Source organism: Mesoplodon bidens (genome assembly GCF_964165515.1).
Source record: "Mesoplodon bidens genome assembly, chromosome: 11".
Lineage (NCBI taxonomy): Eukaryota > Metazoa > Chordata > Mammalia > Artiodactyla > Ziphiidae > Mesoplodon > Mesoplodon bidens.
In genome coordinates, this window is record NC_138167.1 from 82,127,562 (window position 1) to 82,143,725 (window position 16,164).

The 16,164-nt window shown below is 38.3% G+C and overlaps 1 protein-coding gene across 1 annotated transcript in view; it reads right to left on the reverse strand.

Moving 5' to 3' along the window:
- CFAP54 (cilia and flagella associated protein 54) overlaps nt 1-16,164 on the reverse strand; it is a gene marked incomplete at its 5' end in the record, with an annotated part of 331,419 nt that overhangs the window by 199,034 nt on the left and 116,221 nt on the right. Inside the window, 5 exon segments of the mRNA XM_081249749.1 lie at nt 2,310-2,436; nt 3,112-3,201; nt 5,123-5,237; nt 6,885-7,013; nt 15,774-15,893. Of these exon segments, the coding sequence (XP_081105875.1) occupies nt 2,310-2,436; nt 3,112-3,201; nt 5,123-5,237; nt 6,885-7,013; nt 15,774-15,893 (581 nt within the window).

Genomic DNA, 16,164 nt, shown 5'->3' on the forward strand with positions numbered 1-16,164 from the left:
CATATATTTTGATTTTTTTTATGTAGAACATGAAAATTCATGAAATATCTTCATTGTGATTTATAAGCATTATTAGTAGAATCACCAATGTGAAAAGGTAGCATTAAAAATAAGTAACATGGGCTTCCCTGGTGGCGCAGTGGTTGAGAGTCTGCCTGCCAATGCAGGGGACACTGGTTCGTGCCCCAGTCCGGGAAGATCCCACATGCCGCGGAGCGGCTAGGGCCGTGAGCCATGGCCGCTGAGCCTGCGCGTCCGGAGCCTGTGCTCCGCAATGGGAGAGGCCACCACAGTGAGAGGCCCGCGTACCACAAATAAATAAATAAATAAATAAATAAATAAGTAACAAAGAGATTACTCTTTAAATGTTACCAGGACAGTTGATTAAAATTTTTACAGGAAAAAAACCCTAATTTTTAATCTAAACCCTACACCAAAAGAAATTCCATATGGATTAAAATATTAAATCTAAACCATGAAACTATAAAATTGGAAGAAAATACTGCTGCATATTTGTCTGTTGAAGTACAAAAAAATTTTTTCTTTGTGCAAAGATATGTCATGCATACAAACATAAAAAGAAAATAGATATTTGCTATCAAAGTAGAAACCAAGGTGTTGCAGCTGCCCCTCCCCTATATTCCTTGACTTGGAGAAGAACATCCTAAAACATCTGCTCAGCCTTAAAAATTGAAATCATTACCTTTGGCTTGAACTCAGTTATACTGCTCAATCTCCAAACTCACATATTTTATTTATACCATGGGTCTAAACCACTTATTCTGCTTTCCTCTTTCAGAATATCTATTATTCTTCCATTGGACCTCCACGGTCAGCCCTCCAAATTTTACTGCTCACTGAAAGTGCATTCTGATTTTGTATGGTATCAAGAATATTATTTACAGATTCCAAACATCTCATTTTAGCTATGGTTTATTTAATTTTCTGGGACTTTCTAATTCTGGCCAGTTCTCATTACCATGGCCTGCTTTATTTAATAGAAGCAATTTCATCTTTTGAAAACATGAAGCACATATATTCCAAGTTTTTGTTCTAACAAATGTAGTGCCTATTTTAGGAAGAATATTTTCCTGTAGGTTTTTATGAGAATGTTTCTCTTCTGCCATCATTTTTAAAATAGATCTTGTGTCACTGATGTTTTCTTTTCCTAGAATGAGATAGACAGACCTATGTCCAGTGTTGAAATTGAAACCCAATTATTGGAAGAAAAGCTGGATTCATTTGGCATCTCTCATAACTGGCACAGAACACAACAATTTCCTTTGTGGGCAGAGAGCCATTCAGGCTTAGAGAATAAGAGGGTTAACTTTAAGTTTTACTACTTCTATTTTTAAGGAACTCCCCGTTCACATATATATATGGGAACCGCAAGGAATGGCTCTGCTTGCTACTGTAGAGAATTAGAAACTGGACCTCAAAACCACACTACATACAAAAATAAGCTCAAAATGGATTAAAAACTTAAATGTAAGACCTGAAACCATAAAACTTCAGAAGCAAACATAGGCAGTATACTCTTTGACATTGGTCTTAGCAGTTTTTTTTTGGATATGTCTCCTCAGGCAAGGGAAACAAAAGCAAAAGTAAACAAATGGGACTACATCAAAGGGAGGGGGTGGGGGGAGAGGGAATTACTGAAAATAATTAAAAGGCACAAACTTCCAGTTATAAGATAAATAAGAACTAGGGATGTAATGTACAACAAGATAAAGATAATTAACACTGCTGTATGTTATAAATAAAACTTGTTAAGAGAGTAAATCTTAAGAATTCTCATCATAAGGAAGAAAAAAATTTTTTCCACTTCTTTAACGTTGCATTTATATGAGATGATAAATGTTCACTAAGCCCACTGTGGTAATCATTTCATGATATATGTAAATCAAATCATTATGCTGTATACCTTAAAACTTATACAGTGCTGTATGTCAGTTATACCTCAATAAAACTGGACGAAAAAATTAATTAGATAAATAAATAAGTGGACCCAAAAGTCCGTGCGAGAGATGTTGATAGCCTAGAGATGCTATCATCCAACCTGACTCAATAGCAAAAGGCCTAATTTATTTCCTGCTATAAATATAAACATGTTCTATTATTCCTTAGTTCAGCTGTACGAATATTTTTATTTATTTATTTACACAGACATAAATACTCACTACCTCCCAGATGGCTGTTTTAACTGCATATACCCCACTCTCTTTTTCGTCCACTTTATATATCTTTAAGGAACAATTTTACTCATTTTTTAAAGTTGTTAATGCTAATAAAACAGATATTACAAATACCTTTTCAAGAAGTCATAGACAGGATTTGTTATCTCCACCATAAGTTGAAATTTTTCATCATTCATACATTTTTGCATAACTTGTGTAAAGAATTCCAGGAATCTAGGTCTCTGTTTAAATTTCATAACTGTGAAAACAAGAAGGTTCATATATAATCACCAATACACTTGGTCATTGTCATTGAAAGGTTACTATTGCTATTAGTCATTTTGTTGTAACAGACGAGTTTATTAACCTACTTTTTAAATTTCTCACTTTTAAAAAATGTATAGGAGTAAATGTGGTGAAACTATTGTTTTTCTAAAATCAAATATTCCTTTACGGTCTAAATTTCATTTATTTTTCAAACAGCTTGGTGTTGTAAGAGTTCCTAAAAGTTGCCTCTAACGTATGACTAGGTGGGAAAAAATTGCTGATAATTGCCAGAATAACTAGTTATCCTAATTTTTATTATATTTCACTGTGAGATAAGCAATAATGCTGCTATTTCTTCATAGCTAAGCTTAAAGATCACTAACACATTTTTCAATTCCCTAGTTTTTGTAAGCTTCATAATAACACTATGTACTGCCAAAGTAAGTCACCATCAAGGTTCCGTCTTTCCAGACTTAAATCAGGTACCTATTTTGGTCTCTTTCATTACTCGGCAATCAAGAGCCTGCCTTATTCTGAATGGGTAAGAACCTGAAATATTCTGCCTAGAACAAGGGAAACCTTTAAGTAGAAAACAACAGAATCCACAGAATAAAACATCTTCAACAGTAAGGTGAGTGAACAACATATGTACGTTTAGGTCACCTACCTTCTTTCACGGCACCTTTGACCGACCAATTTAAAACTATTGGGTAAAGAAATATGGCATCCTCTGCTCCTGAGAGTTCAGTTGTAACATCTAAGGTTAAAAGGAATTAAGTTGTTGGTTCTGTTTAACATCAATAGCAAAAATGAAAATTCTTTGCTGGGAATGAAAAATAGGAAAATACCCAAGTATACATTCTAAATTATGTGCCTTAAAATATCAATTATATCATATTTTGGAGATTAAAAAATCCAATAATCTCAATTATTTTCCTTTCATTTTTTTTTTCCCCCTAAAGGCCAAGGAGTCTACCACCAAATAGGGGAAGAGTTTCCAAGGCATGAGTCTTTCTTATTCAACAGCTATTGTGTATCAACAGGCTCAGAAACCTACCAATTATATGAACTCCATTTTTATAAGAAATCTTTAAAAGACAGTAAAGTATAGAATAATGAACAGGACAGCCCCTAGAGCCAGGATGCCTGGGTTCAGATTCTAAGTCTGACGCTTCTTTTTTTTAGGCCGCACGGCATGCAGGATGCGGGATCTTAGTTCCCCAACCAGGGGTCAAACCCACTGGGAGCATGGAGTCTTAACCACTGGACCTCCAGGGAAGTCCCTAAGCCTGACATTTTTTAGTTATGAGAACATGGGAAGTTACTCACCTTCTCTGTGCCTCAATTTCCTTATCTTTAAAATGGGATAATAACAGTACTTATTTCATATGGTTGTTATATAAGGGTTATATAAGTTTTCATATGCATGAAACACTTAAAATAGTTCCTCGCACACAGAAAGCACGGTACAAAACTATTATTTTTATTATTGTTTTGTTACTGAATCTACTGTTTAGCTAGTAACATTATATTGTGCTTCCTAGTAAAATGTTAAAATGTGTTTGGGGGTGTTGATAATATGAAAATAAGTAATTCACATTTCCAGAACACTTTACATTTTAAGAAATTATGTATTTTTATATGTACCCAGACAATTACAGCTTTCCCAAAACTAGGTTTACTGGTTATGTGAATAACACAGCATTGGGTTCATTTCATAAATTCAGCCTGAAACAGACATGGAGTGTATTGAAATAAAGTGAGAGATCCAAGTCAGAGAATTCTGAAACAGTAAGACCACCCAGATATAACTGAGGCACAAAGTAGAGAGGTGAGGTGGGGTCACAGAACTCTACAAGTTCAGTTACTTCCCAACAGACCAAGGGGCTGAAAGTGGAGCCTCCTAATGAGATAAATGTAGGCACTCTTTTGTTCTTCTACAATGTTTGAAGTCCTGCTTCTTAAAAATGTGATAATAGCTGTCATCACCAGAAACTAAATGAATATCTTAATCAGATTTCCAAACTGCAATCTCTCAAACTCCAATTGGCCTATTATTAAATTACTATACAGCACAATGACTCACTTGAGTCCGTCTCACTTGAGTAAACCATGGTTCAAATCACTCGTACATAACACCCGTCATGCCATCGCTTTATTTCTCAGTTACATTTTTGTCGTTAGAGCAGTGATTCTCAATTTTGTGTCCCCCTTCCACAATATATGCCAACATTTGCCTCGCAGTTGGTTGTCACAGCTGGGGAGAATGCAGGGAGAATGGTGTGCTATGCATCTCTGGACAAAGGCCAGGGATGCCGCTCCACATCCACAATGCCTAGGACAGTCCCCCACAGCAAAGTATTATCTGGCCCAAATTGGCAATAGTGTTGAAGCTGAGAAACCCTGCTTTAGAATGAGAAGATTTAGGCTCAAATCCAAGTCAGCTATGTAATGCTAAATAAATCACTTAATCTTTATGAGCCACATCTGTAAAAAGTGGTTAGCAATCCCTTATTAACAAAGTATTGTTAGGATTAATGACACAATGTAAAAGCACTGCATAAACCTTAAAGGGTTTACCAAATGCTAATCTCATCCTAATCCTTTTAACAAGATATTTTCTATTTTAAACAGCAAAATGCAAACAGAAGTATACAGAAAGAAAAAAAAAAGACTACATTGCTTTGTCAGTTTGAGTAGGTGTGTCTCCAATAAACCCAGCTGTTCATTTATTTTTTCAGGTAACAATATCTGCTGTGGCTTCTTAGTCTTGGAAGACTTCTTGGAAGAACCCTAGAAACATTGGTTAAATGTCAGAACGTACTTCAACATGTTTCAAGAATTGTCATTTTCAAATAATATTCTTTAAATTATGTTTCACACTTGGTAGACCAAACTATGAATCTACATGGTAAAATGTATTAATAATTAACTAATAATTAATAATAAGCCATTGTAGCCTAACTAAATGCCAGACACAGTACTAAGTGTTTTATGGATGTTAACCAAAATATTTCTTCTCTTCCCTCTCCCTTTTTCCTAGTAACTTCTGCTCCCCTAACCAGCTCCCCCCAATACACACACCATTCTGAGAGCAGTTGAGCGTATATCTCTAAAAATCCTCAAAAGAAAATGCTCTCAGAAATGTATCCCTTTTTCCTTTTTTCCTTTCTTTTTCCCAGAGGGAGCTTCTTTACAAGGAAGCTAATTGCTTTTGCTACTCTGTCTTTCAATGAACATAACAGGATCAGTAATTAGTGGACTAAGAATTGGCGGGTATGAGCTCAGGCTCCCCACCATGCTTTCATCTGTCTGAGCCTGAGAATGGACTGGTTAATGTCTCCTCTCCTCCAAAAAAATAGGCCTCCCAAGCTCTTTTAGGCTTAAAGGGACCCTGAATGGTTATAATGATTTCAACTCCCATAAAGTAGGTATTAGGTTCTCAGTCCCTACAGTCTTAGTCTGAAAGAAGTATCACAACCTTCTGCTGGACCAGAGGCTCCAAGGAAAGGGGCAAGGGGTCCTGTCCTACCATGATGTGAACGGACAGAGCCCTGAGTCAAGGCCTGGGTGACATAAAGGGTCTGGCTGATGGACTCTTGAGTGGACAACACTTGGTGAAAAAAAAAAAAATGCTCAAGTTGCTTTCAGCTTAATCAAAACTTTCTCTAGACAACCCTCCCCCCAACAAAAGTATTATGGCTAAAAATATTCATCCAGTGAAACTTTGGGGGGGGGTTAAGCTTTTGCAACATATAATAGAGATAGAAATGGAGCTACTCCAACTGAAACAGGCTTGGGGTAATAGTTTCTCCCCTGGCCCCAGTCACAGAAGGGGCTTCAAGTATTGTAGCTCCTAGTGCACCTCAGAAACCTGATAAACTAAGCACTATTTCAAAATTTGATCTACAAAATCATTTAACCACATAGTTTCAAGAAAAGGCAATAAAATAAGATTCTAGTAAGACCCATGCTTGGGAGGCAGATATTAAAAAGTTGTCTCTAACATTACCAGCTTCATAAAGGAGACACTTTAGGTGTCACAAGGAGTTTAGGAAATCTACTTTGAACAGAGTGAAAAGCTCTGACATGTACTTACTGCATTCAATGACCCACTCAGAATAATAAAAATCTTCATTCTGGGAGAGACTGTAGAGGGCTTTCAGTCCAATGTCCAACTGGGTGTAGGAAGCTCTCTATCAACACCTAACTGATCGTCAGTATGTGTGACAGGGGGCTATTAAGTATTCTAGCACGGATACCTTTTCATTTTCTTGATAATAATTAAAAGGAAAAAAAGCTCTTCACATATTTGCTTTCTTTTATGTAAACAACAAATTAAAAACTGATCAATTTTCTAACATGTTCACTAATACTACATGACCTCTTAGAAAATTCAGCCAAATATACCTTTAAAGATGAAACACAAAGAACAATTACCTCCTCTGGCATTTCTTCTTGGTCAGTAACACCAAACAGAGATTTGCACCCTGATGTGATGTCCAACATCTTTTTTCCATAAGTTATAATCATTACTGCCAGGTCATATTCCTTCCATGAACGCAGAATCTAATTTAAAATATTTATTAATTATCTGTTGGAAACTCAAGTCTATTTTCAAGAGTCATGTATCATCTTCCATAAATTCAAAAGTCTCATGTTTTGGATATAACTCCCCTGTTTCTGTTAAGGAAACTGTAAGCTTACCTCCAGATCATATTTCCCTAGAATTAAAACTGCATGATTTCACTATTTTAAATAAAGGACAAAACCAGGAGTCTCATCAGTAATGAATTCTCTGTATCTCTGGGACATACAGCCATACCTCTTTTGGTATAGTAAGTTAACTATGAAAAAACATTTCCACTTAAAAGATCCATGCTAAAACAAAATCATTCTTAAAGGTCACATAACCACCACTTCTTGTCTTGAGTTGTCTTTGTGAAATGGCACAATTACTGACCTCATGATGTCTTGGAGGCATTTATAGCAGTAAATGATTTACAAGACATTCTGGCAGTAAACTAGGCTGGAGGTCAGCTGGTTTTGGCAGGTTCTCCATGAGCCGTAGGGGAAGCACACACTGACTCACGACAAGGGGCCCGCTCTGCCACTCTCGTCCACGTTCCTGGTTACGAACTGTTATCTGGCCTCCTCTAGCCTGGCCCTTACCTACCTCTCCAGTGTCATCTTCCACTATTCATCTCCTTGCACTTTAAGCTTACAAAATATTAAGCCAAGTATAAATCCTGCTACTCACCATGGTATCAGGACTTCATGCCTTCCTACAGCTGAGGTCTTTCCCAGAACAGCTTTCCCACCTGATTTATATAGCTTTACTTGGTCATTAAAACCTGGGCTCTAGCACTAACTCCAGGAAAGCTTCCCTGGCCAGCAATCTGATTTGCATAGACCCTGCTCTAGTGAAAGAGCCCATAAAGGGGACGTATTCACTGTGAATCCCCAGGACAATACTCTCAGGGTATAAATAAGTTTGTATGAATTTATCTGTAGGTGTATTCTGTTAAGCTAAATAGGTTAGTATTTAAGATAAGTAACAACTATTACTTCCCAGGCAGGGATAGAATATATAAGGTGGCTGAAAAACAGTGAGTGGCTGCTTGAAGCTCATAAGACCTACCTAATGCAGATGCTAAGAACTGGAAATATATCTGTAGGACCAGGGCAATGGTGTTAAACTAATGTTGACTGTGGGACGGAATGTGGAAAGGAAAACAGTGAAACAAATTTTGCCAAGGTAGGTGGGGTTAGGTCAAGCAGGGCTTTGAATGCTGGGCAAAACTGTCCAATCTCATTGTAAAACTGATATGAGAGGGAACAAGTTTTGTTATTAGAAAACAGAAGTGAGCTAACGTTTGCTCCCCATTCACCTTTGCTTTCCAACATATTTGGTTTATACAGCACTGTGCAATCTTTTCTCCTTGTTTTAACATGCCAGTGGAAAATACTTAAATGAGAATGAATTTTTCCAAACAAAAGAAGAACAGAGAACCAATTCTACTTAACATACCAAATGGTGAATAGAAATTTTTTAAATGTGCCAGATGTTTGGCATAATAAATTTTTTAACAAGGTGAAAATAATCAAATATTTAAGATGACATGTCTCAGAAGTGGTACTTTATTTGGAATTCTGACAGCTTTCAGAAAAAAATACTGCTCCTTAAAGAAGAAAGATTGAACCATCCGGAAAGATTACCAATTTTTAAAACAGAACAGAGAAAAGAAACAGGGCCGTTTGACTAATTGGGCTTTACATGTCCTAAGAGAAAATCTCTATAAAAATATGTTTATATCAAATGAATGCCTCAAATCTGGGATTCAGGGGTAGTCAGGCTTCTGGGTCTATTGGTCAGGCTGGAGGAAACTTCTGAAATGACAATTCTCAGAGTATCAATTTGGGACAGAACCAGCTCTAGCATCAAATCCTGACATTAATATATAGTGTGTTGGCCAAAAAGTTCTTTGGGGTTTTGCGTTAACACCTCACAGAAAACCCAAACTGACTTTTTTAGCCAATTCAATATACTTTAAAGAAAATGTCCAGAACATTCAGGGTCATTTCTACAATAACGTCCAGAGGATCTCAAAATGATTCCTCAGGCGGGGGAAAGGGGCTGGAGTCACGGGTGGCGGTCAAGAAATACAGAGCCACAAAAGAAAAAAAAAAGGGCTTCCCTGGTGGCGCAGTGGTTGAGAGTCCGCCTGCCGATGCAGGGGACACCGGTTCGTGCCCCGGTCCGGGAAGATCCCACATGCCGCGGAGCGGCTGGGCCCGTGAGCCATGGCCGCTGAGCCTGTGCGTCTGGAGCCTGTGCTCCGCAACGGGAGAGGCCACAACAGTGAGATGCCCGCGTACCGCAAAAAAAAAAAAAAAAGAAATACAGAGCCAGCTGCAAACTGCTATGGGAGAAAAACCACAGGCAGCTGAGAGAGGAGGCATGCGAATTTCGTGGAGGACCTCAGCCTCCACGCGGCCCCAAACGCTGGTGGGAAACCCTGCTTATTCTAGGTCAGCACTCTCTCCCGTCTCCCATGAGGGCTGTTACACAAACATCTTCTCACATCTCTTCTTCCCACCCTTACTCTCCACCTCCCCACTCTCTGCAAATGACCTTGCTTCCTTTCCAGAGAGCAGTGCAGGGGAACTGGCGTATCTGCTGTCCCCAAACCCACCTACACACCCATGCGTAAGGATAACCATCCTCCTCCTGTGAGAGAGGAGAGGCAGATGTCCTGTCCAAGCTAACCCCACACATGCCCAGATCCCGCTGCTGGGACCCTGGTCTAGGGGCCACCTCTCCTCCCCTCCATCCTTATCCCTTCCCTCTCCTGACTCGTCCCCATTAAGGGTCATATACGGAGTGCCTGTGTAAGCAGGACTGGTTTTTTGGTTGGCTGGTTGGTTGGCTGTTTAGTTGGGTTTTAGCAGGAGAAGTTGCTATTGGCAAGTTACAAGCAATGAGCTACCTTGGAATTAAAGTTTCTTTGTTCTGGAAGAAACACTGCAGCAGCCACGGTTAGTTATTTAAATGGAAAGTGAACAGCTGCCCAGTGCCCTGGAAAGACAGTGTAACCTGGTATTCTCTTATTTGAAAATGACACCCTTGTCCTGGAAATACTCATTGATGGAAGTGTTCGGGGGAAAAGGGGGAGGTGAGGCCAAGCAGATGAATATATTCTAAAGAAAAGTAACCTTGGAAGGTGCCCTTTTAGCCCAGGATTACACTAATTGATGTGTGTGTGTGACTGAGCAGTGGGAATGGAAAGGGGTCCTTTGGACTGTGTGGGACCCCTGCTTTCAACAGTTACCCCCTTGTGACAATGACAAAACTAACAGCACCAGAAAGATTCTTAAGGTTGAGGAGGGGTTAGGAATAATAAAACAGCTTTGGACTAATCACCTTTCCAATTCTTCCCCTTGCCTAGTGGAAGCCGGATGCGACCCGTGGACTAACAACACCCTTGAGATTCTTAGACAATTCTCTTCTTTTCTTACTCTACACATTGACCCCGGGTGATACCATCTATCTCTGTTGCCTCAGTTGAGTCCATATACTAATGACTCCGTTGTCTTTACATATATTTGGCCTCTCCTGAACTTCAAGCCTATAGGTCCAATTATATAATGTCCACCTCTCTGGATATCTTGTATGCCCCCAAATTCAATATATTCAAAACTCATTATCTTTTCCCCCTTTCCCACCCAGGGTTCAACAAATTGCATTGTACTCACCCAGCTGCCCAGATAGCTGGATTACTGTGGACTCTTCCCTCTCCCTCCTTGATCCCCCGCTATTCAATTCTATCTCATAAATAACTCCGGAATCCTTTCAATTCTATCTCTCACTTTTTCCATACTAGTTTAGTTCATCACCTCTCGCCTTCTAACTCATCTCCTGCCTCGGATCTTATCCCCCTCTAATTATTAGCTGTTGTGCAATCAGAATAATTTCTTTTTTCTAAAATGCAAATCTCATTAGGTCATTCCCAGGTTTGAAACCCTTGAATGGCTCCTCTCTGGCCTATTAGATGGCCATTCATCATCTGGTACTTGTTCACTGTTCCACTTTTTAAGGTGACTGAAATATTTAATCATATCCTCCATAATTAAAAATAAATCTGATCTTTCTTTTCCCAAACCGTGAAATTATTTCCTATTTTCTCATTGATTACTGCCTGAGGCAATCAATGTTAATAATCCTGCAACTGTTGTATTTTTAAAAAATAAATGCCTTTAAGCTTTGTCTATAGTGTCTTATCATTAAAAAAAGTATTTTTAAATTATCACGTCATCTACTTATTTTTGTGTGTATCTTTTGAATTTTGTGCCCTGTTGAGAAAGGTCTCCCCTGATTTCAAGGCAATCCAAATATCCTCAAATCCATCTGGACTTCATTTTGTTTACGGTATGAGGTAGGGCTCTGGCGTTATTTTTTATTTTTTATTTTTTTGCTGTACGTGGGCCTCTCACTGTTGTGGCCTCTCCCGTTGCGGAGCACAGGCTCCGGGCGTGCAGGCTCAGCGGCCATGGCTCACGGGCCCAGCTGCTCCATGGCATGTGGGATCCTCCCGGACCGGGGCACGAACCCGTGTCCCCTGCATCGGCAGGCGGACTCCCAACCACTGCGCCACCAGGGAAGCCCTCTGGCATTATTTTCAAATGAAGAGTCGGTTATATCACCACCTTTTAAATTATCATTTTCTCAATGAATATAAATGCCACCTTTGTCTTATATTAAGTTCTTTCTGTAGACCCGGGGCTGGCTCTTCCTGGAGTCTCTATTTTATTCCACTGATCTATTTGCCCATTACTCTGTTAAGACCATTTTTTATTGAAGTGGCCTTGGTAAATTTTAATACCTACTGAGAATTTCTAAGTAGCACTAATCAGTTTCAAAGAAACCTCACTAGGATTGTGATTAAAACTGCAATGCATGGAAATAATATTTTAGGAAAGATTTATATAGCTATGACAGTAAGCCTTCCTATTCAGGAACTTGGTGTGGCCTGCCATATGTGCAGATCTTATTTTGTGTCCTTCAGTAAGATTTCACATTTCTTTTATTTAGGTTTTTAACATTTTGTTAAGTTTAAAATAGTGTGTATTATAAGTGGTATATTTTCTCCTGTCCATTTCTAACTGGCTACTACTCATATTAAAAATAAAAACAGGGCTTCCCTGGTGGCGCAGTGGTTGAGAGTCCGCCAGCCGATGCAGGGGACACGGGTTCGTGCCCCGGTCTGGGAAGATCCCACATGCCGCAGAGCGGCTAGGCCCGTGAGCCATGGCTGCTGGGCCTGCGCATCCGGAGCCTGTGCTCTGCAAGGGGAGAGGCCACAACAGTGAGAGGCCCGCCGACCGCAAAAAAAAAAAAATAAAAAAAAAAAATAAAAATAAATAAAAACAATAAGAAAAACATAAACAAAACCCAACTTACCAGTTTGTGTCTTACATAACTTTATAACTTCTTATAAATTCTTATACCACTTTATAAATTCTCTTTAATTCTAGTAATCTTTTACTAGATTCTCATGGGTTTTTGAGACCTCTACAATTACAAACAAATTATGCTTTTCTAATATTATAAAATTATTTCATACCCTTATCTATTTCATCAGACAGGATCTCTACAAATAACGAATCACATTATTAAAAGTCAGTATCTCCTGTGCCTGATTTTAAGGAAACAGCTTCACAAATTTGCCATTTAGTATGATATTTGCTAAAAATTTTTGGTAAATGTCTTTATCATTATGCAATAACTTCCTTCCCTTCCTAACCTATTTAGAAGTTTTATTAGGAAAAGTTGCTAAGTGTTATCAAATGCCTTTGTAGCATTTTTCATATAACCTAATTGTTTTTCTCCTTTAATTTGCTGTTGTAAAAAATTCAAGTTTTGTTTTAATTCAGACTTCATCTTTAATACTTGACAATGAGACTGCCCTAAGACCAGAAAGTGCCAGATGCCATCCAGGAGCGACTGGAAGGATACTACATAATGCCTCTCTTTGTCCTGATTAATGTTTTGGACACTGAATTCTGCTTTTTCAAATATGAAAATTGCTACCCTTCCTTCATTTTTGTTTGCATTTTCCCAATATCTTTGTCTATTTATTTTTCAAATTGCTTGTTATCTCGTTTTACAAGTGTTTCTTCAAATAATACACATTTGAATCTGCCTTTTCAGCCCATCTGACAGTCTCTGTCTCCTGAGTTCATTCATGCTTAGCGAAGTAATTAATGTACTTGGTTTTATTCCTTCCATCGTAAGTACAATCTCACTTTCCTTCTTCTTACTTTGGCTGAATTAGCCATTTTTCGTCCCTGTCATTTTTTCCTGTTCCTTTTTCCTCCCTGTCATTCCTCTGTTTGCTTTTCTTTCCTGTCAATTTTGAAGTCCTACTGTGCTTTAAAGATCAGCTCATGCCTACATATTCCTGAGTCATCTTTAAATATATATATTACATCAAAAGAAAATAATAATGTTATACAATATGTGGGGACTTCCCTGGTGGCACAGTGGTTAAGAATCCACCTGCAAATGCAGGGGACACGGGTTCGAGCTGTGGCTCGGGAAGATCTCACATGCCGTGGAGCAACTAAGCCCATGTGCCACAACTACTGAGCCTGCGCTCTAGAGCCCATGGACCACAACTATCTGAGCCCACGTGCCACAACTAGTGAAGCCTACGTTCCTAGAGCCCGTGCTCCGCAACAAGAGAAGCCACCGCAATGAGAGGCCCGCACACCACAACGAAGAGTAGCCCCTGCTTGCCGCAACTAGAGAAAGCCCGCGCACAGCAACAAAGACCCGACACAGCCAAAAATAAATTAATTAATTAATTTTAAAAAATAATGTAATACAACATGTATTTTTATACTATATGTATTTTTAACACATATGCACCAAGCATCTATAGCTGCTCACGTCTCCCTCAACCCCAAACAGGATAGAAGCTTTAGTTCTAGGTTACTGTTAAGTTTTTCTTTCAAGGATGACTCTTGTATTTCAAAAGTCCCTACTTAGCATTTATATTACAAAGTCCTAATCACATCATTATTATCTATTTAACTTTAATAATACATATATTGCAAGATTTGATGCTCCCATTATTCCTCTCCTTTTTGTCTTTCCCTATCTTGGGATTTCTGTTCTGAACCAACTGTCATTTGATAGAGTAGTTCTCCAAGTGTTGTCCTCAGATAAGTACATGGACAGAATACTTTTTAAATGCCTGCACTTTTGAAAATGTTTATTTTGCCCTGACAAATGAATGATATCTTTTCCTGGTTATTAATTTTGGGGCCTTAGTCTTCTTCCCTGAGGATTCTATAAATGTTGCTCCAGGAGTTTAACTGTTAGTGTTGCTGATAAAAAAAAAAAAGCCTGAAGCTAATTGATTCTCTTTCCATTGCAAATAAATAATCTGTTCTTTGGGCCTCAAAACTTTAAGATTCGTCCTTATCCTTGGACTTCAGGAATTTCATCAACATGTGTCTACACATGTATTCTTACATTAATCCTGCCTGGGACTCAGAAAGATGATTACTTCTCTACTTACTTCTTTTCTACCTCCAGACTCCTTCATTTCATGTTATGACTTCTGGATCTGTCTTGTGAATTTATCTCTAGATAATTCTATTCTACATTGTTGGGTATTTCTTGAGCTTCCAGATGTGACTCAAGAAGTATCATAATCATAATCTTTACCTATTTAATTTTTTAATCAAAAATTAAATTTGTTGTATATGAAAGCTGTTAAGAGTAAATCCTAAGAGTTCTCATCACAAGGAAAAAAATTTTTTTCTATTTCTTTAATTTTGTATCTATAGGAGATGATGCATGTTCACTAAATTTATTGTGGTAATCACTTCATGATGTATGTAAATCAAGTCATTATGTTGTACACCTTAAACTTACACAGTGCTCTATGCCAGTTATATATCAGTAAAACCGGAAGAAAAAAATTAAATTTGTTCTGATTGCATTGCTTGAAAGGTTTCTTTTTCTTAAGTCATCTCTGATCCTTTTCAACATGGTGAGGGTAAATAACACAATTATTCTAGTGTCTGGCCTGCTCTTTCCCCCTTGGGGTTCTGAGTTCCCTTAAGTGAGTTGTTATTTTTCTTCCTGCTAAAGGCTTACACTCCCTCAGCATCTACACAGACCAGGTCATAGATGTCTCTCCAACAGCGGCAAACCAGTGAGTGACGGAAGGAATATGATTTTCTGCTCCTGAGGTCAGGCGAGGAGCCTGAATTGCCAGCAAATCATGACCTTTTTGCTAAGGTAGAGGGTAGAGGCCTCTCTGTTGCCAGACCTCCACAGAAGCAAACTTAAGTCCCATCATATCAGCCCATCCATGCAGTATTCTTCCAGATCACTGCCAAATCAGAAAGGTTCTGGGAAGACTACATAAAATAGGTAGGCAAATATGGCCCTTCTTTGAAGAGATTCACTGGATTCAGTCAACCAAAGCCTTTGAAGAAACACACAATGCTGGCCTTTGAGCCAAGCAGTGAGGATACATAAGCCTACCTCTCTGCCTCTGGTATCTTGTTCTTTCTTGTTTCTAAAATGAATGAGGTCCCATAAAATGTCCTCTTTGCAGCCCCCTCTCCCTGGCCTAAGATAGGCCCTTCCAGACTTTACCAACTAGCCTGCTCAGGCTACTTTTGATCTAAAATGCTTTGGAGGTATTGTTTTTCAAAGTATTCTAATTACTGTGATTACAAGTAGCTTAACTTGCTAAATCATTAGGGCTCCTAAGTTTCATGACACTAGACAAAGAATGAGATAAATACCTTTGTTATGTAGAAGATACAACAAGCTATCATGTGCTGTACACTTTCAAAGCTCGCAATATGTTTCTTTGAGTGAATATTTGGTAGTCCTTGCAAAACCACAACACACTTTATCAAGATCTGAAATACAGAAGCACAATGGTTTTTGTTGAAAACTATCATCCTTATTCATTAAAAAATGCTCTATTCAAATCATGAAGGTTTTAAGCCATCAAATTTTATTGTTATTAATAATTATGGTTAAATTGCTTATTATGCATAAAGAAGTGTACCCGGAGATAAAATTGATAAATTCAATTTTCAGATGAGTCCTTCATCTAAAGTAACTTGAAAACTAGTGGAGAGGATAAAATAAATATACAAATAAATAAAACAAAGCTAATTTTGACAA